Source organism: Ambystoma mexicanum, chromosome 10, assembly GCF_040938575.1.
Source record: "Ambystoma mexicanum isolate Mex_15411 chromosome 10, UKY_AmexF1_1, whole genome shotgun sequence".
Taxonomy (NCBI): Eukaryota; Metazoa; Chordata; class Amphibia; order Caudata; family Ambystomatidae; genus Ambystoma; species Ambystoma mexicanum.
This window is the reverse complement of record NC_090932.1, coordinates 1200999619-1201026916: the sequence shown is the minus strand read 5'-3', so window position 1 is coordinate 1201026916 and position 27298 is coordinate 1200999619. Positions and strand designations below refer to the sequence as shown.

General features: G+C 49.1%; 1 protein-coding gene across 2 annotated transcripts in view; it reads left to right on the top strand.

Moving 5' to 3' along the window:
• The window catches only part of PEBP1 (phosphatidylethanolamine binding protein 1), a 461575-nt gene that overhangs the window by 137913 nt on the left and 296364 nt on the right, over positions 1 to 27298 (top strand). For both annotated transcript variants that reach the window (XM_069619193.1, XM_069619194.1), the window contains exon 2: positions 18931 to 19040. In XM_069619193.1, coding sequence (XP_069475294.1) covers positions 18931 to 19040 — 110 coding nt within the window. The remainder of the gene's footprint in view (positions 1 to 18930; positions 19041 to 27298) is intronic.

Here is a 27298-nt window from a genome sequence, read left to right as displayed (position 1 = left end):
CTGTAACCTCTGCCTCCATGCAACTACCTCCGGAATACCAAGACTTTCAGGACGTCTTCCAAAAGGAACAGGCCAACACGTTACCTCCTCACAGATCGTACGATTGCCAAATCGATATGGTGCCCGGTGCACAACCCCCTTGTAGCAGGATTTATGCCCTTACCGAACCTGAGAATCTGTATTTGAGACAATATTTGGATCAATACCTAGCTAATGGTTTTATTCCCCCGTCAAAGTCCCCGGCATCCTCGGCTTTGTTCTTCGTGCCCAAAAAAGAAGGCGACCTTAGAACTTATATCGATTACCGCGCATTGAACCAGATAACGGTTAAAAACCGTTATCCTCTGCCTCTGATCCCTGAACTCCTTGACCAGGTGAAGGACGCTTGCATATACACCAAGTTAGATCTCCGGGGGGCTTATCATTTGGTACGAGTTAAAGAAGGCGACGAATGGAAAACTGCCTTCCATACTAAATACGGATTATTCGAGTACCAGGTAATGCCTTTCGGATTGTGTAACGCGCCGGCTGCCTTCCAATACTTCATGAATGATGTCCTTCAGGAACTCGTCGATGTTTGTGTTGTCGTATATATCGATGACATTCTGGTGTACTCCTCTTCGGAATCTGATCACAGAAAACACGTCAGGGCAGTACTTAAAAAACTGCGCCAACACAAACTATTTGCTAAATTGGAGAAATGTGCTTTCCATACCACAGAAGTCGAGTTTCTAGGTTTCATCCTGACACCCAAAGGAGTCCGAATGGACTCAAGAAAAGTGGATGCCATCCTCAAATGGCCATCACCTAGCTCTGTAAAAGGGGTTCAAAGCATGCTCGGCTTTGCCAATTTCTATCGCAGGTTTATCCCGGAATTTTCACGCGTGGTACAACCCATTACTGCACTCTTGAGGAAAAATAAACATTTTGAATGGTCTGAAGAAGCCGAGCAGGCCTTTCAGGATTTAAAAGCTAAGTTTACCTCTGCACCTATATTGAAACACCCGCGTCCAGATCTCCCTTATGTCGTCGAGACTGACGCATCCAGCCTAGCCATGGGAGCTGTCCTGTCCCAAAGAGATTCCAAAACCAACCAACTGCATCCCGTAGCATTTTGGTCCAGAAAATTCTCGGCACCCGAGGTTAATTATGCAATCACGGAGAACTGTTAGCCATTAAGTCTGCTTTTAAAGCCTGGCGGCATTATCTGCTTGGCGCTCGACATACCATCACAGTGATCACTGATCACCGGAATTTACAGTATTTGAAAACCGCCAAGGCTCAGTCATCACGGCAGCTCCGATGGGCTTTGTGTTTCGCTGAATTTGATTTCGTGATTACCTATCGACCTGGCTGCAAGAATGGCAAAGCAGACGCCTTATCCCGAATTGGAATGGGAGAATCTGATACAAACTCAGAACCAGTACCAATAATTCCCGAACAGAGGATTATAGGCATGACTTCGTTACAGACGCTTGAAGACATTCAAGCCAGAGTAAAACAATTCCTGGACCCTATAACCTTACAAGAATGGATACAAAAGGGATCAGACTTTACCATAGATAATGGTTTACCTTATTTCCAAGGACGCTTATTCCTGCCACATAAGGAATTACACGAACAAGTTATTTCCGGTTATCATGATACATTAATAGAGGGACACCCCGGTATTGCCAAGACAGAGGAAAAGGTGAAACGACAATTTTGGTGGCCCTCTTGGCGAAAAGATGTTAAATCTTTTGTGATGTCCTGTGATGTTTGCGCCCAAAATAAAAGTCAAAAGAAAAGACCAGCCGGTCTCCTTCAACCTCTAGACATACCACCAGCACCCTGGCACACCCTATCCATGGATTTTATTACGGACCTGCCTCCTTGTTCGGGGTACAATACTATTCTGGTAATTGTGGATTTGTTTTATCCATCTATACTAATCTCTGACGGGGGAAGCCAATTAATTTCCCACTTCTGGCGCAAATGTTGTCAAATGGCGCAGATCGACGTAAGATTATCGACCAGTCACCACCCTCAGACCGATGGTCAGGCCGAGAGGACAAATCAGACCCTTGAGTAGTACTTACAGTGTATGTTACAGCGATCTGAAAGCAACTGGAAAGACATTCTTTGCATAGCCGAATACGCATATAATAATTCGGTACACTCTGGAACTGGCCACAGTCCTTTTTACACTTTGTTTGGGCATCACCCTCGAACCTCAAACCTTGACTCACCTCAGAACCTTGGAATGCCTGCAGTAGAACATCTGCATTCTACAATTACCCAAGCCTTCAAAGAGGCAACTACGCATTTACAACAAGCCAAGAGAAAATACAAGGAGAATGCTGATCTACATCGGAGTGAAGCACCTCCGTACCAGATTGGGGATCAAGTGTGGTTAGCTACCAGACATTTACCGCTCAAAGGGCCTCGAACTTTTAACCCAAAATATCTGGGACCTTATTCTATTACGGCAATAATTAACCCAGTGGCTGTTAAACTTGATTTACCAGCTAGTATGCGAATTCACCCTGTTTCATGTGTCACTTCTGAAACCAGTGGTACCCGGAACCCGACTACTCAAACCTCGAGAACCTATTCTAATAGATGGGGAGCCCGAATTCGAAGTGAAGAACATTTTAGACTCAAAAAAGTTTAGGTCAAAACTGTTCTACCTAATTGATTGGAAGGGGTACGGACCTCAGGAGAGGTCGTGGGAACCCAGCGACCATGTGCATGCACCTCGATTAGTCAGGAAATTCCACCGACTCTTCCCAGACAAACCAAAACCCCCGGAGGGAACAACCTTGGGAGGGGCCTTGGGGGGGGGGGGGGGGTGGAGTGCTGTCATGATGCCCGCTCCCGGGGAGCCGGTTCAAGCCCGGCGTCCCCGAAAGCGGACATCCAGTCCCCAAGGAAGGACCCAGCAACCCCATATAGGGGCCCTTTGGACAGTGTCCTGGCGCCTATGGCGCCAGGCTCATAAAAGACATCAGTCCTGGCGCCATGGGCGCCAGGCTCATTATGGGAATGCTTGGGTGCACTTACCTGATGCAGACCATGCTGCAGGATCCCGGCCTCCTTGAGGCCTGAAAGGAACTACTGTACCTGTGGGACTAATTTACCATCCGGGCGTGGTCGGGGAAGGATACATGCCTGATTGGAGGAAGGATACATACCTGGAACTTCTTCCAAGGCCATTTAAACCCCACCCGAACAGACACACGTGCTTCGTGTTGTTCTGCATCTAGCAGCTGGACGCTCACCGTGTCTGCTCCTGCATCCTGACTTCTGCCACGCCTGCCAGCATCCTGGAAAGGAAGAGAAGAAGAGAACAGAAGAAGGAAAAGTCCTTACCTGCTAAATCCGCATCCCGGAGACATCTCGCCGACAATCCTGAAAAGGAAGACTTTAATTTAAAAGCTCATCGCGTCGATCGCTGCAGCGCCGCGTTCCACTCACCTTTACAGGGCGCCCCCATGTTCAGCAGCGATCATCCGGATTCACAGTCACGCCCCAGCGCCCAGGGAGAAAAACACCAGAACAAAAGGTGAGAGAGAGAAGGCAATAAGGAAAGCTAAATCTCCATGTTAAGACTTACCTGTTGATTCATTCCCTCTTCATTTCGGGTCCGCGCCGCATCCTGTCATTTCCGGACCCCGGCCCCTAAGGGGAAAAAGAGACATCAGCGTTAATGAGCGAATGAAAAGACATTACCAAAAAATGCTCATTAAAGACTTACCTGATTTCTACAAGGATTTCACCTCTCATCTCGGGTCGGTGCCTGTTCCCCGGCATTCCATACCCCGGCCCCTATGGGGAAGGACACTAGCATTAGTGCATTAATGCATGGACACAAGGGGAACCTCTTATCAAAAAACGTACCTGGAAGCCAAGCAAGTTTGGTTCTCACCAATCCGAAAATCCAGTGAAGTAACTGGATACCAACGCGCCCCTGCATCAGAAGCAGGATGGAGAGCTCGTCCTTCCAGACCCTAAGGTGAGACACTACGAGAAATCACAGAAGGGTTCCAAGGAGGGTGAGAGGGGAAAGTGGGAGGCCGATTGCATTACCCCGCAGACAGTTAATCCCCTATTTTCGCCTACAGAAGGATACTTCTGCGAGCCAGACAAGCCAGATTTGGGGGCCCGGTCCAGTCCGTCTTCCGAACCCTGCGCATCACCTTAGAAGAGGTCACAGCAGCGCGAACCAGGCCAGCGCTTCCGTGGGAGTCAGGTGAGCGTAACAACGATTCCCTACAAGCCATCAAGACGGAGACGGCCCGGGCTCTTGGTGTTCTCCAGCAACGACGGCCGCCCTTTCGGAGTGCCGGAGGCAAGCAGGGTGCCTCCGAAGGTTCTGGCGGCGGATATTCCACCTATCGTCAAGCGGCCCGTTCGTCGTCACCGGAAGCCTACAGGGGACGAGGCAAGTCGGGGGGACCCCGCAGTCGTCGCCAGGGAGGACAAGGCGGCAAAGCCTCGTTGAAGCAGGACTGAACCGGCCGTGGGGTCGGGTCCCCACTGAAGCATCCCGGTGGGAGGCCGGCTGGTGAACTTCGTCAGCGTGTGGGAGTCCATCTCCACCGACCGTTGGGTGCTGGACGCCCTGGCCCAGGGTCACGCGCTTGAGTTTCTAAAGAAGTGCCCGCGGGTCCCCCCCCCCGTGGCCAGGAAGGAACATCACGTCTCTCAACTTCTCTTGGAGGTAAAGGCGATGCTCAAGAAAGGCGCCATCAAGCTCGTCCCAAAGAGGCTTCGGGGCTCCGGAGTTTACTCAAGATACTTCCTCGTGAAGAAGACAGGAGGATGGCGTCCCATCCTGGACCTACGACTGAACAAATTCATCAAAGCACAGAAGTTCCGGATGGTCACCCTCCAGCACGTCCTGGGTCAGCTGGAGGAGGGCGATTTCCTGTCGTCGTTGGATTTGGAGGATGCCTACTTCCATATCCCCATCCTAAAGGGACACCGAAAGTTTCTCAGATTCGTGGTCCAAGGGCGTCACTACCAGTTCAGAGCCCTTCCCTTCGGATTGAGGTCGGCACCCAGGGTGTTCACCAAGTGCCTCGCACCGGTGGCGGCACGGCTGCGCCTGGAGGGGATCCACGTCTACCCCTACCTGGACAACTGGCTCATCCGAGCAAAGACAAAGGAGCTCGCCGCGGAGCACACGGCGAGGACCGTCCAACTACTCACGGACCTGGGATTCTCCATAAACTACGCCAAGTCCCACCTGGTGCCCGCGCAAGACGCACTGTTTCTGGGAGCGAAACTCGACACAGTGGCGCTTCTGGCCTCTCCGTCGGAGGAAAGGACGAGGGCCATCTTGGGCAAGGTGCAGCGGATGCTGGTTGCAGACGCGGCCAGGGTGAGGTCCATCAAATCCCTCCTCGGAATGATGTCTTCTTGCATTTATCTCATCCGCCTGTGCAGGCTTCGGATGCGCCCGTTACAGGAGTTCCTGGACGCTCGCTGGATCCAGACGATGGGCAGCTTCGAGGACAGGATCACACTCGACGAGAGCTTCCGACGGGCGATCCGGTGGTGGGGCACCCGCGCGCATCTGACGGCGGGCATGGACTACCAGACCCCGGGCCACCAGAAGACAGTGACCACGGATGCCTCCCTGGAAGGGTGGGGAGCGCACACCGAAAATCTGCATGCGAGGGGCCTTTGGCTGCCGTTTTGTTTTGGGCCCTCAGGTCCTTTCTTCCGTCCCTCAAGGGCAAGGTGGTGACGATCTTCACCGACAACACCACCATGTTCTACATCAGGAAGCAGGGCGGTAAAAGATCCCCAGCCCTGTCCAAGGAGGCGCAGGATCTATGGCATTGGGCCGTCGCCCAAGGGATATTTCTGGTGCCGTTTCATCTGGCAGGAATAAAAAACACCATCGCCGACTCGCTCAGCAGAGAGCTGCGCTTGTGCCACGAGTGGGGAACTACGACGGGATCTAGTGGACCGCCTCTTCCGACGGTGGGGCACTCCCCAGATCGATCTGTTCACGACGGTGACGAACTCCAAGTGCCGGAGGTTCACCAGCAGGTTTCCCCAGCCGAGGAGCATGGGCGATGCTTTCTCGTTCCCTGGGAGGGCCTGTTCCTATATGCGTTCCCTCCATTGCCGCTGCTGATCCGGCTCGTCAACCAGCTCGAGAGGTCACGGTGCAGGATGATCCTCGTCGCACTTGCGTGGCCGAGGCAGATATGGTTCCTGGACCTTCTGGACTTGTCAGCATCCCCGTCAATCAAGCTGCCAGTGGACGCGGATCTTCTCTCCAGGGAAGGAGGCGCCATCCTCCATCACAACCCGAAGTCGCTGAACTTGCAGGCCTGGCTCCTGCAGCATTAGAGTTTGGAGGTTATGACATACCGGCCGACTGCAGAGAGGTTCTTGCAAAGGCCAGGGCGTCCTCAACTCTTAAATGCCACGGACACAAATGGAAGAGGTTCCTTGTCTGGTTCCACGCACAGAAGATTAACCCTCTAAGGATTACGGCTCCTCAAGTACTGCTGACGCTGGCCAAGGCTGGACTGGCGCACGCTTCCATCAAGATTCATCTTGCTGCGATCTCCCGATACACCAGAACCACAGGACGGACGTCTTTGTGGTCTCATCGTCTGGTGAAAGAATTCATGAAGGGACTGTTCAGATCGGTGAAGGCTCCAGCCCCGGCGTGGGAGCTCAACGTGGTGCTGACCAAGCTCATGGGACCTCCGTTCGAGCCTCTGCACTCAGCTCTGTTGAAGTTCTTGTTGTGGAAAACAGCGTTTCTTGTGGCCATCACCTCCGCACGATGGGTGGGAGAGATCCAGGCTCTTTCATGCAAGCCCCCTTACTTGACTCTTCACGACACAAGGGTAGTGCTCAGGACGCACCCCTCTTCCATGCCCAAGGTGCCGTCGGACTTCCACCTCAACGAACCCTTGGTGTTGCCTGTTTTCTTCCCGTCGCCTTCGTCGCCAGCTGAAAGGACTTTGCACTCTCTGGATGTGGCTAGAGCGCTGAAGTTCTACGTGGACCGCACGAAGAGTTTTCGGAAGACGTCACAACTTTTTGTGAACTTTGGACCTGTCAATCAGGGGAAGGCTCTCTTGAAGGATTCCATTTCCACGTGGCTCTCCGGCTGTATCATGTACTGTCATCGGTTGGCAAACCGACCGCTGCCTGGCCGTCCGAGAACCCATTCCACCAGAGCGATCGCAGCTACCACGGCGTTCCTATCTGGTGTGCCCTTGCTTGACATCTGCAGGGCTGCAACGTGGAGGTCGACGCACACCTTCACGAAATTCTACTGCGTCAACCGGGATTCCAGGGAGGAGTCCAGGGTCGACCAAGCAGTGCTGCGCAACCTGTTCGCCTAAGGTGAGCCTGGTAAGGAGGTAAGAATTGCTTAATGTTGAGTTTTGGATGTAATGCTTAATGTTGAGCCTTTGCCACCTCCCGTGGTTTTGCATGTGTGTACTGCTATGTATTCTTTTATTCATGAGCATGTGAATCCATGCCAGACCCCATGCTGGAGAAGGAACAAGTTGCTTACCTGTAACTGTTGTTATCCAGCATGGGTCTGGCATGGATTCACATGCGAACCCTTCCGCCTACCCCTCTGCGGCTCTTCACTTGGTCTTACTGCCACTTCACGTGCTACCAAATCTGAAGATGGCTGCCAGAGGCGGGGCTTAGGGAGATGGCAGTCATTGGCTGTGGTCAGTATGATGCTGAGATCAGTGACTGGTTACTACTACGAAAGACAGATCAGAAACGAAACTGATACTGATTTTTCTTTACCGAGGATTCCCAGCCTAACGGCGGGGAATATTCATGAGCATGTGAATCCATGCCAGACCCATGCTGGAGAACAACAGTTACGGGTAAGTAACTTGTTCCTTGTAGAAAATGGGCCTCGTTCTGACCCTGCCGGTAGAGACGCCGCCAGGATACCGGCATTTGGTACTTACTTTACTGGCACTCAGTCCAGCAGCATTACGGCCGGATTGGGAATACAGGCGGGACGTTGTTCATCCCCATTCATGGAGTCCGATAGTGACGCTTGGGGAGACGCTGGTGCATGAACATGCGCAGTAACCTGTAGGGGTTGTTTTTTGTTGTTTCCTCCAGGTGGTGTGTAGCAGCATCTTGATGTTTCCCACTCCTACTCCCTGTGGTTTTGCTGTTGGTGCAGGCATGTTTAAAGCTGTACTGTAAGGTGAATTTCAAATGGATTGTGTCCTCCCGAGTATTCCTCATCTTAGATATTCGTATCTTCCAGCTTGCTGCTTCGGGGGGGGGAAAAAAAAATTTCACCAGAGGGCGCTGTGCTCGAGGCCACGGTGTCGATGTCCCTCGAGGGCCGACTTCGAGCGCCGTCATCCGCATTATAAAGGGCTTGAGCCGCGCCTGTTTGCCTCAGTTCCGTTTTTCCGATAGCTTTGCTTCGTGTGACAAAAGCGGTGCTTCAGTTTTCGACAAAGATGTCCTAGTCTTCGACGTCTTCCACACCTAAGACCGGTTTTAAGGAATGTCAAAAGTGCAGGAAGATGTCGATCATGACCCCCATCGAGTTTGCCTCTGGTGTTTGGACCCTGACCATCGGGTCGATGAATGCCGTTCCTGTCAAGCTATGCCTAAGAAGGCTCGTAAGGAACGGAATGGTAAACTAGCGGTGGGGGCGGAATCCTCAATCTTCAAGATAACAGAAGGATTCGAGACAATCGAGTGGGAACTCTCAACATGGGTCGAGGAAAATCGAGATCAAGAAGTCGATTGAGAAAATCCTGCTCCTTGTCTAAAAAATCGAGGAAAAGACTACATCGATCTCCTTCTTCCTCGTTGGATGACGCAAGGGTCATCTCCTACCCTTCAGAACACGATTCCCCCAAAATATGGGAGGCCTTCAGAGCCTCAAAGTAAAAAATGTTAGAGAACGCGACCCAGACCCACCTCAAAAAGCAGCGTGAAGACCGTACCCCAGCTCACTCCAAAAGTGAGAGTGAGGTCAAAGACCAGACAAGCGAGATCCAGCAACAAGTCGCGAGGGTGTCGTCGGAGGAAAATTCCCTGACCCCTCGTAAAATAAAATCAAACCTACCGGTGCATAAATCGGAGAGGACGGCTGACAAAATGGTGCCGAGAATACACCCATCGTCGAAGCCAACGTCTTAAGATCTCATCGATGCCACCCTCTAAGATGTTGTTGATGCCTTCCTAGACGGTTTCGAAGCCTCCTTCGAAGCCAACGTCGATTTTTATATTGACACCATTGTCGAGGCCATGTTTAATTCTGGTGCCAAAATCGACACCTTTGTCGAAGCCGAGATCAGAAACGGTTGTTTCACCCAGAAAGGTATGTCAACCACAAATTTTATTTTTCAGGTCTGTCCTCTATTTTCGAGGAGCAATCCCCTGAAGAGGAAATTACTCCAGCTGGAGTAAAATGTCGGACTACAGATGGAATGTCTTCAGACATCCAGTGGCCTGGGTACTTCCCCTGAGGTAGACTTTGACAGACCCGACCCTGCAAATCATGCAGACTCAGGGTACAGAAGGTTAATGAACAAAGTTATTGAGTTTATGGGATGGAAGTCAAATTCCCCTAATTTTGACCAAGGTGACATGATGGATATCCTTAATGAAGGCCCTCAAAAGGATCCTGTCCTCCCTTTTCACAAAGCATTACAGAAAAGGGTCACAGCCACATAGGAAACCCCAGATTCTGGCCCAGCTACAAATAAGACATTTGTGGGAAAATACAGACCTTCCTCATCTGACCAAGAACACCTTTCAAAGCATCCCTCGCCTGAAAACAAAACTTAGTGGCGCAGGCGGCAACTTCTATTAGGCATTCAGCTTGCCCTTCCATTCCCCCTGATAGGTATGACAATAGAATTGACGCTTTGGGCCGAAAAGTCTTTTCTTCGGGCAGCATGGCCCTAAAGTCCACAAATGTGACTTGCACCCTGGCAAGGTTCACACCCACCCGGTGGGACTGTATGACAACAGCTGCTGAACACATCCCTGAGGGCGAGGCACGGGATGGTTTCCTGGCAATAGTCACAGATGGAAAATAGGTTATGGAGGAATGCCTCCATCAAGACTGGACACTGCTGATAGCTTGAGCAGGTCCATGGCGTCTAGCACGGCCCTGCGCAGATTTCCTTGGCTGAGGAAATCTGGCTTTGCACCTGATGTGCAATCCAGATTACTCAATATGCCTTTTGACGGCTCGAGGTTGTTTGGCAGCAAGGCGGACGAGAGTTTGGAGAAGCTGCAGACCTCAAAAGCAGCAGCTGAATCACTTTGCGCCTCTATAAAGCAAACTCAACAACACTCATACATGCTCAGGGTCATCTTCCTGGAGGTGCCGTCCTTTTCGATTCTACTCCCCATTTGGGAGAGGGAAGGGACCGGCCACTCAAAGAGAGCAACCAAGAAAATGTCCTTGTGGTGGAAGAGGAAAAGGTGCTAGATCAGCCTCAGCCACTGCTGCAGCCGCTGCAAAGCCACTCTTGAGGCATTGACCCACAAGACTCCGGTGGGAGGCAGGATCACTCTGTATCTTGGCAAATGTTAAAGCATTACTTCAGATGCCTGGGCACTAGAAATAGTGACTCATGGTTACGGTCTTCCTTTTCGACAAAGGCCTGAAGACCATCCACCGGGAGCCACCTCTACCAAAACTCCAGACGCACTCCTCGAGCAGGAGATTTTAACCCTGCTAGAGAAAGGTGCAATAGAACATGTACCTGTAGCGGCGAGGAACAAGGGTTGTACGCCCCTTATTTTCTCATCCCAAAGGACGGATGTTTGAGACCCATCTTGGACTTAAGAAACTTCAACAAGTTCCTCGGGAGAAGGACAGGTTCAAGATGGTAACCCTTTCTCAGATCCTTCCGGCTCTCCAACTCCAAGACTGGTTGGTATCATTGGACCTTCAGAATGCTTACTTTCATGTGCCTGTCCATCTCAAGGACAGGAAGTACCTGAGGTTCGCGATTGGCAGTTCCCACTATCAATTTCGAGTTCTGCCTTCCATGTTGACCTCCGCCTGTGGGTTTTCACCAAGCCGATGTCTGTGGTGGCAGCAAGTCTCGGGAGAGGGGATTCACGTCTACCCCTACCTGGATGACTGGTTAATAAGGGCGAGTTCACCCGAACAAGCTCAGCAACATATGACCATGACCTGCCTCTTACACACACTGGGCTTCTTCCTCAACTACAAGAAGTCTCAAATGATATCTGTCATGAGTACCAGGCATGTAGTCTGGGCAAGCTGGGTGGAGGCTTGGCAGGCCTGGCATAGACGCACAAAAAACCCATAGCCGATAACTTCCTTTAGTTCCTTCCTGGTATTTTTTAGTAACTTCCTGGTTACCACTTCCTGTTGCCAAACAGGAAGTGTATGAAAATCCATGAGCTCTCTAGTGTTCGGGTGTGGCTGGCTATATAGGCCACACCCTTGATTCCTGCAGTGCTTTGTGTTGCTTTCTGTAAGCTGCATCAGCAACACACTCGGCGTGCTCCTGCTTCTGCTTACCCGCTCTGGATCAACCTCCGTGCTTCCTCCACGCAGCAGCTTTCTACGGACACAAGGTTACACCTACATTGGCGCCTGCAAGCACAAAGAAGAACATTACGTGGTGTGTATGAACGGGAACGCTGTGCATACTCACCGAATCTCAGAGGTTCTTCCCGCTACGCTGGAATCCAGGTTCGTAGCCCGAGCGCTCCATAATCCACTCCTGCAAAGGAAAGGAGAGACATTATTTGGTGCGCTCGCTCCAGTAACGCCGCGCATACTTACCGGACCTCAGAGGCTCTCCAGTAGCGCTGAATCCAGGCTCGTAGCTCAAGCACTCCATAATCCACTCCTGCAAAGGAAAGGAGAGACATTACTTGGTGCGCTCGAGCCTATAATGCTGCGCATACTCGCCAGGCCTCCGAGGCTCACCAGCTGTGCAGAAGCCAGGCTCGAGCTCCACAATCCACTCCTGCAAAAGAAAGCAGAGACCTCACTTGGTGCGCCCTAGCAACGGCGTGCATTCCCACCGGCAGTTCAGAGTTCTACACGCTGCGTAAACTTACCCAAGATACTTTACCAACATAAAGACAATTCGAACAGTACTGGACTCTCCAAAACCACAGCACAACAACGTTCGCCGTGTGGAAAGAACTTCTTTCTAGTGAATTAACTAGCACATGGAACACTCTGCCTCGCTGTGAAGACATAACCGCGTGTGGCATCAGAACGCGGAAAACAGACATTGGCATCATCCCTACATCTGTAGGGCTACGAATCCCCCATAGAACCGCGCCCCTGCGAATGCAGGATGGAGCGCGCATCTCACTAACCACCAAGGGAAGCCCTTTGGGGACATCACATTTTAAAGAGAAGGGAGGGAGCCCAGGGGAATCAGTTAAACCTAGATCTTAGTGTGCATCTTTTATTTGACAGGTATGCCTGCGGGTGGAACAGGGGAAGTGAGTACTCTGGGTCAAAGGAGGCAAATCCATCGCTCCTGCAGAGACACAGGTGAGTGTGACAATACCACTCCAAAAGCTCCAATTCATCAGAGCAATACTGGATACGTCCTCTGGCAAAACCCTGCCTCCTGAGGAGAGAGCTCATCACATCTTACAGATGGTAACAACGTTTCAGAATGCCCAGCATCTGCTGGCCTTCGATTTCCTCAGGTTGCTCGGCCTTATGGCATCCTGCATTTTTCTGGTGCCAGAGGCCAGATTGAGAATGAGATCCCTTCAATGGGCCCTCGGGACTCAGTGGTCCCAATTTTCTAGAGATATGTCAGATCGTTTGCGGGTTCCAACCAGAGTGGCTCAAGATCTGCTATGGTGTGCTTGCAGGGACAATATCTTCAAGAGGGAACCTTTTTGGTAACCATGGCCGGAGATAACAGTAGTAACGGACGCTTCACTCACAGGGTGGGGAGCCCACACCAGCGATCTGTCAATTGGTGGTCGTTGGTCTTCATCGGAGTCCAAACTACACATCAACCTGTTGGAGCTGAGGGCAATCAGACTAGCACGAAAGCCTTTCTCCCCTCTGTAAGGGGAAAGAATGTCCTGATAATGAAGGACAACACAGTGGCCATGTGCTAGCTCAACAAAAGAGGATGTGCAGGGTCCCTACCGCTGCAGAGAGGCAATGCAGCTCTGGTTCTGGGCAAAACGGGAAAGAATCTCTCTACAATTCACCTTGCCGGAGAGAAGAACACGGCAGCAGATGCTCGGAGCAGGCAGAGCAGTGTCTCACGAATGGGAACTAGCTCAGGAAGGCCTTAAAGAGATCTTTGCCCTTTGGGGAACCCCTCAAGTGTATCTGTTTGCGACCAGGGTCAACTGGAAGTGCGATCAGTACTGCTGAAGGGAATTTTCCCCAAGAGGAGCTCTAGGAGACGCGTTTGGGTTGGACTGGGAATTTCATTTACTGTACGCGTTTCCTCCAGTCCCCGTGATTCCTCACGTTATCAGGAGGTTAAGAAAGTTAAAACCATGATCGTAATTGGGCAAGGAGAATGTGGTACCTGGACCTTCTGAACATGTCCATCTGCCCTTCAATATGTCTTCCACAAAGAGAGGATGTCCTCTTGCGAGAGGAAGGTCAGGGTCTCCATCCAGAGGTCAAAACTCTCAGCCTTCACGCATGGCTTCTGAGAGGCTGATGTAATGGAGATTTTGCTTTCGGCTAGAAGACCAGCAACACAATCCTTGTACCAGTGTTGTTGGAATAAATTCAGTCACTGGTGCAAGGACAAGGATGTGGATCCATTCAACACACCTATGGTTCTCTTTTCCTCTACATTTGGCCAATTTGGGGCTCCAAGTTGGCACCATAAAAGGATACTTGGCAACGCTATCTATTTTCAAGCGCTCATCTGAGGAGGTTTCTTAATTTAAAATGCCCTAGGTTATCCAATTTCTAAAAGGATTGACAAATGTGTACCCTCCAACTCCCTTCCAAGTACCTTTGGGATTTAAATTTAGTTCTAAAATTTCTCACAGGTACCCCCTTTGAGCCTTTACATTCTTGTCCATTAAGTCTCCTCACTTTGAAGACAATTTTGCTAGTGACAGTTACATCAGCCCACAGGGTGAGTGAGTTGCAGGCACTCTCTTGTAAACCTCCTCCCACCGTCTTTCATAGAGACAAAGTTACTCATAGGGTCAGACCCTCATTCTTACCGAAAATAGTCTGATTTCCACCTGTCACAGAAAATTACTTAACCTTCTTTCTATCCTCCTCTGTATGCGAGCAAAGAGGAAGAAAATCTACACAGACTGGACCCAAAGAGGGCTCGCAGTTTCTACATTTCTATATTAGCTCAATTCCGACAAAGTGACCAACTGTTTGCCGGATATACTGGACACAGATTGGGTTTAGGAGTATCAAAACAAACACTATACAGATGGATAATTTTGGCAATTACAGAGTGCTATAAATTGGCTGAAAACAGCCTCAGGATGGATTAAGAGCCCACTCAACCAGTGGTATGGCAACTTCAACGGCTCTTCAGAGGGGTGTTCCGGTGCAGGATATTTGTGCAGCAGCCACCTGGTTGTCAATGCACACATTCGTGAAACGTTATTCCTTGGATTCAACATCTTATCCAGGCGGACTCTTTGCAAAAGCTGTCCTTAACACGACTCACAACTAATTTCTCTGGCACTCCCTCGTCCGAATTCTTACTGCTTTGGGAGAGTATCTAAGATGAGAAATACGTGGGAGGACACAATCCATTCGAAGAATAAGTTACTTACCAACTGTTACGTTCTTTTGATTGGATGTTCCTCCCACGTATTCCTCAACCCTCCCAACCTTCCCCGCCGTACAGTTTACGCCAGTTGCACTTCAAATTCCTTACGAGACAAAGGTCAATAAAGCCTGGTCAACTGATGCGGCTACTCATCATAAAACCAGAACTGAGGCTAACGGGAGCGGCTCGAGCCCTTTATACTGTGGATGACGTTGACGCTCGACGGCTGCCCTCGTGGGTCATCGAGACCGCGGCCTGGATCAGTGCCCTCTGGTGAAAATTCTTTTTTCCGAAACAGCAAGCTGGAAGATACGAATATATAAGATGTAACAGTTGGTAAGTAACTTGTTCTTCTCTCCACCTTGTAACCTGCAGCAAATCATTGTGTTCTCCAGGGGCAGGAATCAAGTCTGTGAAAAACCAGAGGGTGTTTCAAAACCTAGTCCCCGGGTATCCCGTACTCTGGTGGCCAGGGAAAGGCCATCGCTTTTGTATCCTGAGCCTGGGGGTGGACCAGTGAGGGAGGGTCATCTGGGTAGGGGGTCCTTGAGGAGTGGGGGAGAAACACCTGATGGCGAGACATGATATCCCTCTTTTTCCACAACCCATCTAACCCTATCCCTGCTTATTTTATGGGAAACTATAGCTCCCGTAAATCCCCACTTCATATTTACAATGCTACTGAGCCGAGGAAAATGAGGAATGAGGCCAGGAAGATGACCTCTGACCTCTGACTTGCAATGGCTCTGTCCCTTTAACGAGACCAGGCAGAGTCAGACACGCAATCCGAACTATACACACCTGCCACTTGTTAACACTCCTGTCAGGATTAAAGGTGGCTCGCACAAGCACTCTCTGAGCGAGGCTGGGTACAAGAATTAGGAGCTCTTTTTGGGCTTGATGTGAACCAGGCTATGGAAGTTGGAAGGCCAAGGGGCTGATCGGTGGCGAAGAACGAGAGCGAGCCAGGTGAGACGTCCACACTTTCGGGAAGCCATAAGCATTCCAAGGCTGAAACTGAGCAGAAAGGAGAAACTTTCAAGATTCTTCAGATCGCCCCCCCCCCCCCACCCTCCCGGATGAACAAGGAGTTGGAGAGGAGGCGGCGTTGGTAACGGCCTTGACTGCTACATGAGATGCTGAAGAGAGAAGCCAATTAATATGACGGGTGAGTTATCGGAGGCAACAAAAGCCTGGTTTGAAGGTTGCGTGTGTGCCAATAAAGCTGGTAGATGGAAAGAACAATTGCTGAATGATGAACAAAGTAAGAGTGGTCTTGCAAGGCGGAATCACACATTCGAAAGTCTCTGTAAAATGTTCTGAGTTGAAGTGAATAACGGGAACCGAAAGGCAAAGTATCCGCGATGCAGTTGAATAAGTGAAAATCAATGTATGTGAACTCTGAATATGCAGAGAGGGCGAAGTATATGCACTTTGAAAGAAGCCAAGAGGGCAATGTAAAGAGAATAAGAAACTACAAGTACCAAGAAGCATTGTGAGATGAGGCAGATTGTCTAAGAAAAGGTCAAAGTGGTCATGCAGAAGTTTATGGAAAAAATGTGCAGTTTGGCAGTGCAAAGATATAAAGCCAAAACAAGAGGAGTGGTCGCCATCTCAGATGTCAACTGCCCTCTAAGATGTCCCCCATGGTGTTCATTTTTAAATGTTAACTTGCTCCACTCCTACACCCAGGATTGAGGAACGTCTCTGCCACAATTTCATCTTGCTGGGGGTATTTTTTTGGGGTTTATCCCCGGCTGGGGAGTCCACTCCAGGTTCTTGGGAGCTCATAGGAGCCACATCTGCATGGCCCGCCGCTTGGCCACCGGCAGTAAAGTTCTTAAGCGCTGCATGAACACTGTCCCAACACCTACTGCACCAATCTATGTGCAAGTTGGAGGACATCTAGATGTGCAGTAAATCAATTCCTTCTAAGGCTGATGCAATGAGTAACTTTGGGTTGGGTCATGCCCTCTTGTCTGGTAAGGGCAAGGCAAGCAGCAAAGGGAACTGCTTATGGTCCTATCCCCTAGGGGATCCTATCCCAGATTCACAGCAAACGCATGTGGGAGGAGCAGGTGGCACCCACATGTCCTTGGTGGTGGCTGAGAGGGTAGAAAAAAGTAACACAATATGTGAAAGGTGCAAGCATCTGGGTTAGGCAAGCAGCCTAAGCTTAAAATGAGGTTCTTCTTGACTGTGTGACTCACAAACTGTAACAAATGCAGATGCCATGGCTGATTGTCAGGGGGTGGGGGCTGCTAAGATTATTATTCAGGCTTTTAGGTTGGCAGACTCCTTACACAGACAAGGCCCAGGAAAGACCGCCTCCCCCACTAAACAAACATTATAGTACTTTATTTAAACCTTTCGATTGGGAGGGTACCCTGATCCGGAATCTATGGTACAATAAGCAATGATTAAGCAAACGGGGAATTCAACATGGTATATACACTATATAAATGATCAATCGGAGCGCAACATTTTTTTTACACCGTTGGTTAGGAATAATTGACTCTTGGCAGAATGGTGTATGTGTAGAATTGAGGTGGCGAGTGACTTTTTATGGCTGGCTAGTAACTTGCAATTTTTACCCCTGGATACAATTTTTTTTTTTGTTTTTATGGTTACATTTTGGCAGTATAAAATACAATATTACAGATAGCGTAATGCAATTTCTCACAAAAAACATAAATGACACATTAGTATTTTTAGCATTTTTAGGAAATTGTTTCAATGTATTGCATTCTCCCACAGATTCCTCATCTTGAAAGATGGTTAAAAAGAACACGCTCGTGAAGGTCGATTCGAACAAATGCAATATTAAGTCATTATCTCAGGGTCTAAGCCGTCCGTGTTGAAACGTTGCAAGGACGGCAACTCTAAAACGTCCCTCACTGACTCCCACTACCTTTGTGTGATGGCCTGGTGGCGGTCCTGTTATGGAGAAATGCGGTTCTTGTTTGGCGATGAACCCAAAGACAGTGAAGGAACGCTCTGCAAAACTGGCGCTCAGCAGGTTGCTGGCAAAGTTGCTTCCAAGGTCCTCAGAGCACAATACTGATGTCCCTACACCCGAGAAACCTCAGGATGGACGTCACCACAAGATGTCCAAAAACAAGTTTGCACTCATGTAGCGAATTTCACCACTCCTCATCGTCTCTCAACAAAGTTGTGACACGATTCCGATTCATCGGACGAAAGGGGTATTTCGTACACAGCTAAAGGTGCATATAGAGAGTAGTGGGAGGTCTTGAAGAACCAAATGTGAAAGGGCCTCGGCTGGTAGGGCTTCAGCCTCAATCCGTGTGTGGATTTGGTTCGGGCTGCACCCAGTTGGTCTGGCATGAAGGCAGCCAAGGGTGGTTGAAGGCCCTCAAGCAAGACCCCCCCCCCCAAAGGAAAAACCTACTCCTGTGCTGATACAGTCGGCAGACTCCCTCGGGCCAAGAAGCACCTCAACCAACGGAAGCCCTGCAGGACCGAAGCGTCCTACTAAACCCTAGATCAGTGTTATGTGACTCGATTCAGTTGCTTATTTTGATGAGGAGGGCGACCCGATGCCTTTCGGGTTCGAGCCAATTGTAGGGGTTATGGGGTGTGGCCTTGTATCCACTGCCAGAGATCATTGTGGTCCAGGCTGGGTTTCTGCAACTGGCAGAGGTCCTCCACGATGCCAGTGGCTTGGATACATCTTCCGATTTCGAATTCCAACAGTTGAACCCATATGCACAACAGATTGCCTAATACCGCAGAGCAGTCAAAAAGGTAATTGTGACCTTGGAGCTCGGCGCACCCACGAAACCCATGTAGCAGTACGACCTTACTGAAATCCTCCACCATGGATCGCAGACTGGGTGGGCTTTGCCGTTTAATGCTGCCATAGTGGACCCGGTTATGGCATTGTGGCAATGCCCGTGCTCGACTAGTTCAAAGAGTGATTCTGTGGGAGAAGAATCTATTGAAATAACATTTCTGGTAAGTAATTTCTCCTTTAATTTGGTCTATTTCTTGAGAGAAGTTGGAATTGTATTTGCTGGTTTAACCTACTCGTTACAAGCACACTCATTCACAGGATTACTCTGTCACAAATACCTAACCTTCGAGAATAGGGGCTATTCATGTGATCACTCTGACAGTTTTATTTCACAAATCCTTGTAGGTTCAGAACAAACCAACACTCCTTGAATGGAGTGGTATGGAGAAAGACAAGCTTTACACAGTCGGTATGACTGACCCGGATGCCCCCAGCAGAAAGAATCCAAAGTTTAGGTAAGTGGCAATAGTTTGAAGTTTGAGGTGCGTGCGTACTTGAAGTAGTAAAGCACATGTCGGAACGGTATAAATTGCTGCAAAAAAACATATTCGATGTTCTGCAAGCAATATTCGGGAAAAATCAATTCCAAAGGATGCATGAGAATTGTTAGTATGATGCTTATTGAACAGTGAATTATTTTACAGTAAAGTTCCTGCATTTGGGAAAGTGTCATTGCTGTAATGTATTTATTTTGTTCCTCACTATGATCTGCATCCTGTGCTATTTGAGTAAACCAAATTGGAAAAAGAAAATTGATGTTCTTTGGTCACCTCTTTCATTTGTACAATTGGTACGCTATCCCTCTGCCATCTCAATGTGTTTCTTTCAGGTTTGTGATATTTTCTGAGCCATAGCCGAAGGAAATGTAACCCATTTATAGTATGTTTTTTTTTTTAAAACATTTTTTTTACCCAATCGCAAGTTTTATCGTCCAGGAACCTTTGGATTCTCTGTTTTCCATCCGGCTCCTTATTTGTATTCCTAAGCCTTTTAAATTGGTTTTATTGGTTTGGGGGAGGGGAGGGGGGATGTGGCGAAGATCTAACCCACCGCTCCGGGATCAAAATCGTATACTATCCTGTTCAAATACCCGCTCCAGGTTACGATTTGACCTGGATTTGCAGGATTGACCCTGCTAGACTAGTGAGACAGCATTGAAGCTGCTGGTAGCGATACCTGCAATCGAGGAGCGCAGAGATCCTGAACCTCCCAAAGGGGTCTGCGCCTCGTGGTGGCGAGAGACCATTGCTACTGGTTGTGCCTAGACGGACGACTTCAAGGAGAAATGACCTCCAATGTGGCCAGGGGACGCAGCTGCTACCTGATCCTGACTTTGGGGGCAGCTATATGAGTGAGGACCACATGGGAGGAGACAACTACCGGGGATATGGCATGGCTTTATTGGATGAGGCGCAGTATCCCCCTTTATCTGCAAGGAAGACCCCCTAATACCCATACCCTAATAGCCTATTTCCATGTGTGTGTGTGTTCCCCCTGTAGCGGAAGTAAAGAAACCTCTCCCAATTTTCTTTCAGTCAAACTCTCACCTATGACCTGAAGAATAAGGGCTCCAACAAAACCCTTTTCAATTCTGGTTCCCCTTCATGTGAGGCTGTTCTTTCATGTGAAAACCATTGAGAGAGACTATCCAAATACTGCATGTTCAATAACATCAATGGACTCCAACATCCACAAACAACGAAGTACTGCGACGAGGAGGATGAAGGAGTTGGTCCAAAGTAACAGAAGACTCGAGCTTAATGTATGTGCCAGTTGATAATGAAACCACCTATGTGCGAGACATTTAAAGATGGCAACAGTATTATGAGGTGTGGTGGTTCAGGAGAAGACGTCTTCTCTTCCACAGAGGCTTGTGAACACTGGTATATTCAGACGCTGAGCAGACCCCACAATAAGTTTGGTCTTGCTGTCATTGAGTGCAAGGGAGTTCATTGCTAACTATTTCTGAAGCAATGAGTAAGTTTGGTTTATCTTAGATGAACCAGAATCCTAGTTCTGTCAATTCGAAAATGATTTATTTATTAGCAATTTGCTGTGTTGGCACAGAGCATTGTACTGGGCAGACAGCCTGAATAACTTAAGGGAGAGGGCTACGGAGGTGGAGCAGAGGGTCTCAAATGTCGAAGACTCAATCTAGGGATGTTGTAAGCCTGAAGAACAAATTTGATGAGCTTCAACATAAGGTCACTGATCTGAAAGACCACTCGTGCCGGAATACCAAACGTCTTTTAGGCCTGCCGAAACGTATTGGGGGGAGGGACATAGACGGATTCCTTGAATCTCTGCCCAGCCTGATGCCAGAAGTGGAAGATCTGCAATGTGTTATAATAAACAGGGCACACCAGGTGGCGTCTCAATGGCCAATTCCCAGGATTCACCTGAGAACAATTTACTCCTACGTCCCTTCCCCTTTCCTCCATACTTGTGGGAAATTCCAGCCTTTGGGACGGGACCGGAACACCTTTGTAAAAAAAAAGTATCAACATTTTTGATTTGTCCTTTTTATTTTTTACATGGGGTACCACATGTGGCCGTAACCCCGCCCTCCTGAACTCTGCCCAGCGCATTGCCCTTCAGTCCTTTTCTCCACGCGGTCAGGGCTGGACTTATTAGCATCACCAGGAATTTTCTCTTTATTCCCTTTGTCCGTCCTTCCTGCTCCGGTTCCACGGTCATCTAGTCCTCCGTCTATGCTGGAGCATCTGGGATTCGTGTCCTGTTCTTCATGCATACGTCATTTCGCGAGGGCGGATCCCCACTCTTTGCTTAGTGTCTAGGCCCGGAACTTCGCTGGGACTCGTGCTTCTATTGCGATGCCCTCTCCATTCGGGCACTCCTACGTCAGCTTCTCCGGTGGGAGGAGGTGTTTCAATGTGTTCCTCCACCGCATTTTCAGCTCTACATCAAAGAAACGCCTGGTAAGTTCTTTACTTTTTAGGGCGCCCCGGTCAGGTGACTCCTTTACCGGGGCGTCCAGTACCGGGAGTGGCTCTCGTAGATACCAGGGGTTCCACACAAGAGGTCTAATAGGCGCACCAGAGATTTCTCTGAGGGTTCCCTCAGTGGACCTGCCAAAACCGGACACTGTTCCGAGGTTCTCCGTTGGGTGCTAAAGTTCAGCCCAGTTCTCCTGTGGCTCTGGATACCGGGGTTTGTTCGCCCTGAGGTCTCCATTTCTGGCGCTTTCCTCACCGAGTCACGTCTCGAGGCCCCTCTTGAGGGAGCTGTACGTCCTGGGTTAAAACCCGAGGTTCCTCTTCTTGGTTAAATCCAGTACTAACCGAGTCGAGGGATCCTCTTTTTTATTTTTTTTGAAATTTTTTTTTTGGTCCTGTACGGTGAGGTACATTCCTCAACCATCCCACATTCAGGGTTGTGGTGGTAGCAGTTCTGTCGAGGGGGCAAAGAAGGTGATCACGCACCACAGGCCTTGCAGCCTCTGCCGAGGCTCCTCTGCTGGAGGCTAATTCTGGGACAGTTCCTGAGATGTCCAGTAAACATCCTAGATCTGCCACCATAGGCGCGGCCGAGGATCCTTGTTTCAAGGCTAAAATGTTACTTTTGCCTCACTTTCTTCTGGGACGCAGTTCTCCTCAGGTTTTCGACAAAATGGTGGCCCAACCTCGCTTGCCCAGGGTGCCCATTTTGGATACCTCCCTTGCACCAACGTTCACAACGTCTGGTTTTGGGAGCATTTCTTTTGGGGCTGAGCAGCCTTTTCCACGCTATGTGGACAACAAAACCCGTTCCGCCCTTCATTCGATTGGTGTGCTCAGGCGCCGCTGCCTCATACAGTCTCGCTCCCTCCTGCTTCCGCGCCAGTGATCTATCTAGATCCAGCCAGTGGTGGGCCCTATTGGCAACCATCCTCATTGCGTTCATGGGGGTATGCCCCTCACAAGCGGCCTCTGCCTACTCCAGCGCCTAGACCTTCATCTGAGGATGCCTTTCTTGCAAAGTTTGAAACGCTCATGCGCTCTGATCCCATGAGAGCGTATTTTAAAGGTCTTTTTGTGAAAATGTACCCCCTCTGTCCCTGCTGTTCCTACGCAGGTCCCGGTGGTGCCATCTCCACCTCTTCCTGCCAGACCATCTGCCTCTGCTTTCTCCCATAGAGAAGACACAGCGGTGTGGGATAACACTTTAAAACCTCAGGCGCTACACGCAGTGGAAGAGTCTTCTATCCCCTCTTCGCTGGATGAGCCTCAAGCGGATCAGGACAGCGATGAACAGCCCTGCTCGGTAAAGCCTTCCATGACCGGGTCCTGGATATGATGGCCCTGCTTGTTATTCCAGTACCCGAGGGCCCCACTCCACAGGAATGGGTGCTTTCTGGAGCCTTTAATCTGTCACCTCAGGAGCGTGCTGGCCTGTTCCTCCAGAAGGACGTCTTGGCTGATGCCCTTAAGGTCTGGGATAAACCCCATACCCGACTGCATCTCAACAAGAGGATTGATACTCGATCCATGCTTCATGCCTCGGAAGAGATGGCCTTATCGGCTTGTCCGCTACCTTCGTCAACGGTGGTGGCAGCAGCCATCCTCCAGTCCAAGCCGGCCTCTGCATCATACACGGCAGCGACCCAAATCCTCTCCAAAAAGGATAATCTCCTCGATGCCTTTGGCAAAAAAGTCTTTCCCATTTCGACGCTCCAACTACATTAGGCTAGCACCGAGCTCATCCTGGCAGCAGCCAATCTGAGGCTGTGGAAGGAGCTGGCCGATTCCAAGGAATGTATTCCTGCGGATAGGTTAGATGATAAAGCCGGTCAGTCGGACGCCAAAGTGTTGGCACAGGATTTACTGGAAGCTGCAGCACATCACATAGATACCTCTGCTTGAGGCCTTATGGTCGGGGTTGACATCTCCTCGCAAAAAGAGGCTCCAGTTTGATGGCATTGGCTGCACTGCCCTTGGAGGAGTCTACAGAGTCTTGGATATAATACGAAAGACGTGGTATAGAAAGAAAATCTAGAAGACATGGTACCTCAGCTGGACTAGGTAGTAACCAGATGGACTTAAACGTCCGTTGTCACTTCTGAGGTGAATTGCTGCTGCAAAGATGGATCTATTACCGACATTGGTGCATCGGTTGCAGGTTATACAGACATCCTTACCATCACGTTTTTGGAAGCTGGACGCAATGCTACTTCTGTGTAATAAGAACCTGAGAATCGTGCTATCCAAGTTGAAGCAATTGATGAACAAAGAAGGGCTGGGTGCCCCACACTTCGTGTTCTACTATTATGCTGCACAACTACAGCATGTGGTGGCCTGAGGGTGGCATGGGGGCGTGCTGCATTGGACCTACCTAACAGGATGATAAAGGCCATCCTGGGGGAACAAAATCTGTTGAACCTGCTGTGGGCATGTGCGGCTAGAGTGAAGGGGTTGTCAGTTACGGTGAGAGAAAAACATTATTTATGGTCCCGAATAGACCCGGTTAAGCAGAGTAATATATGGTGCCTCATGAGATACCGGTGTGGGGCAACTGCATGTTTACAGAGCCGATGCGCAGCACCAGGAAGAGGGAATGGGCCGGGAATGGGTGTAGAACACAGGGCGACTTGTATGAAGGGGACACCAATCTGCCATTTTGTGAATTCTGCCCGAGGTGGAACATGAGGGGGTGGTCCTCATTTCTGTTGTATGTCGCAACGACAGCTGTAATCTAAAAGATCTGGGCAGACTTCCACATGATACCGCCAAAGCACAGAGTGGTACCTGGATTTAAAGCCCTGACTGGACGGGGGTAGGAGAATCACAAACCTACATAAGACTATGCTGGATGGTCAGGCCCTAGACCCTAGGACAGTTGAGAGCAATGGAGCAACAATCTCTGGGTAGACCTGGATGCAGTAAGATTGAAATAGGCATGTCAGCATGTGAAGTATGTGTCGACTAACGCTAGTTTCAAGCTCGGGCTGGGCTCAGTCTCATGCGCCATTACCCTCCTGTTTGCAAACCGCATCCGACGTGGGATCTGAACGTGGTCCTTACGGCATTGTGCCATAAGCCTTTTGAGCCAATGGTTACTGTAGACCTTAAGCACAATTTGTGTAAAGTGTCCTCCTTGGTCGCTGTGACTTTTGGCGAGACGTGCGAGTTAGCTCCAGGCCTTGTCGGTGGAGCATCCCTTTCTGGTTTTTCATAAGGATAAGGTGGTCCTGAGGACGAATCCTTCTTTCCTTCCAAAAGTGGTCTCTGATTTACATCTGAATCAATCTCCTTGCCGGTCTTCTTTCCAAACACAGCCTCAGAGGCTGAGAGGGTTTTGCATTTTGCATTGCCTGGATGTTGGAAGAGCACTTATCTGGACAGAACATCTGAATTTAGGAGCTCTTTTCAGCTCTTGGTGACCTTCGGTAATCCGCAGGGTGAACAGGCCTCCAAAACGACTATATCCAGATGGATCATGGCCTGTATTATGGAGTCTTATGCTGTTCAAGGTCTTCAACCTCCAAAAGGGGTTCATGTACATCTGGTACGGGGCAAGGCAGCTGCTGTTGCCTTTCAAAAGTATGTCCCCTGGGAGACCATCGTGAAAGCGGCTACCTGGCCCTCTCCATCAGCCTTTTGTGAACACTACAGTTTGGATCTGAGCTGCAGGTCTGATGCTCAGTTTGGCCAGGCTGTGCTTAAAAACCTTTTTCATTAAGGAAATTTACATCCACCTGCAATTTCTGTGAGGAGTGCTTGGGAATCTCCCATAAGTATGGAGGAAAGGGGGCGGGACGTAGGAGTATAATAATGTTACTCACCGTAGTGACCACATTACTGCTAGTCCATTTTCCCTTTTCCTCCATACGCCCGCCCGCCGTCCCCTCTAATAAGGTTCCTCTATTATTGCTTAAAGGCGATAGAAAAGAACTGATGGGTGATGCGCTGGGTGGAGTTAAGGAGGGCGGGGTTATGGCCGCATGCGGTACCCTGCGTAAAAAGAGATGGACACATTTTTTTGAAAAATGTGATGCTTTTTAGAAACTGCTCCGGTCCCGTCCCACAGGACGGAGGAATGTCCCATAAATTTGGAGGAAAGGGGACTATGGACTAGGAGTAAGGTGGTCACTACAGTGAGTAACCTTATTAATCTAGAAATCTCAAATCTAGGTGTATTTTGCTCACTGCCTGCCTTTCTGTTAAATCTGTCTTTCTCCCACTATCTAGGAATCTCAAATCTGGGTGTATCTTTTATCATTACATGCCTTTTTGTAAAACTGAGGCCTTTCTCCCACTATCTAGGATTCCAAAATCTAAGGGCATTATCTCACTGTCAACCACTCTGTGAAAGCTAGGCATTTTCTCCCATTATTTAGGTATCTGAAGTCTAGGTGTATTCTATCATTGCCTGCCATCATTGAATCCTATTTCCTCTCGTTACCCAGGAACACCCAGCAATCACCGAAAGCTAGTAGCTATAACCAGATCACTGCCCAAGTTAACCAGGAACCCATAGTCGACCTCCCATACCCAACTGCGCTACCCCCTCCAACGCGCAGTACACCGCCTAGACAGTCCACCCATAGATAGAGAACACCTGACCCTAACCCACTAAGTGGAACAATAGTTTCCTATTTGAGGAAACCCGCGTCACCTGCACACTATCAACAAGAGGCTAAAAGCCTGTATAGAAGTTTTAATGGGTACAGCCAGTAACCTAGTAGTTTTCAGTTTTTAAATAAATTTCATTGCTTTGTTTAGCTCACAAAGTTATTCTTAAATCATCCAATTATTTCTTGACAACTTTTCTGTTTATCCAACAAACAGTAGTTTATTCATTTTATAACAACAAATCAACAATTTAATGTGGCCCAACGTGTTTCGAGTATCAATTTTCACTCTTCATCAGGGGCAACGTGTTCTGTATTCTTAACATTCAATACAATGTTAATAAATTATCTAATAATATGTATTCATGTTTATACTTTTGAACCAAAACAAGGTACTTCATTAGTTAGATAGGAGTACAAAAAATGGCATCATCGCATGTTTTCAACCAATAACATTAGTTTAAGAGATTTAGTCTTGTAACAAAGGATGAACTTATTCACCAAATGCTTGGGAGCCTATTGAGTTTGTAGACCATACCATCAATAGAATCGGAGTGTGATTGGTAACCTATTAAGAAAAAAAGTGGGGAATGGTGTAACAAGATCCTGTTCCTGTGCTATTTAGACATGTAAGAACTACAATGGTGACAAATGGCAAGCACCCGTGGTGATTTATGAAGTGTAGAATAAAACCTAGACTCACTTCACGATGTCATGTAGGACACCCCCAGTAGTCTTTTAAAGGCATCAGTGTGAACTGGTTGTAGTATTCTAAAAAAGAGAAATAGCATTGCTATATTATAAAGAAAAGGTCAAGCCGCCTAAGAAAAGGTAGCCTTAAAGGATACTTACAGTACAAGAAGGTGACTGCTGGTAAGAGGTAGAGTATGGGCATTTTCCATCCGCACCCGAATGCCGGATAAGAGTGGTATGAATATTTATAGTCGCGAGTGACGTCACCCGCGCATGCGCGTGATGACGTCACGTCGCGAGCTCCAATTGTGATTGGATTTAAGTGTAAACCTTGTCGCGAGTGTCGTCACCCGCGCGTGTTGCGTGATGACGTCGACGCGACCAACCTCACACGAAATAACCGTGTAGAGGGAATCATGGGAATTGAAGTTTGTTTTCCCATCGTACTGT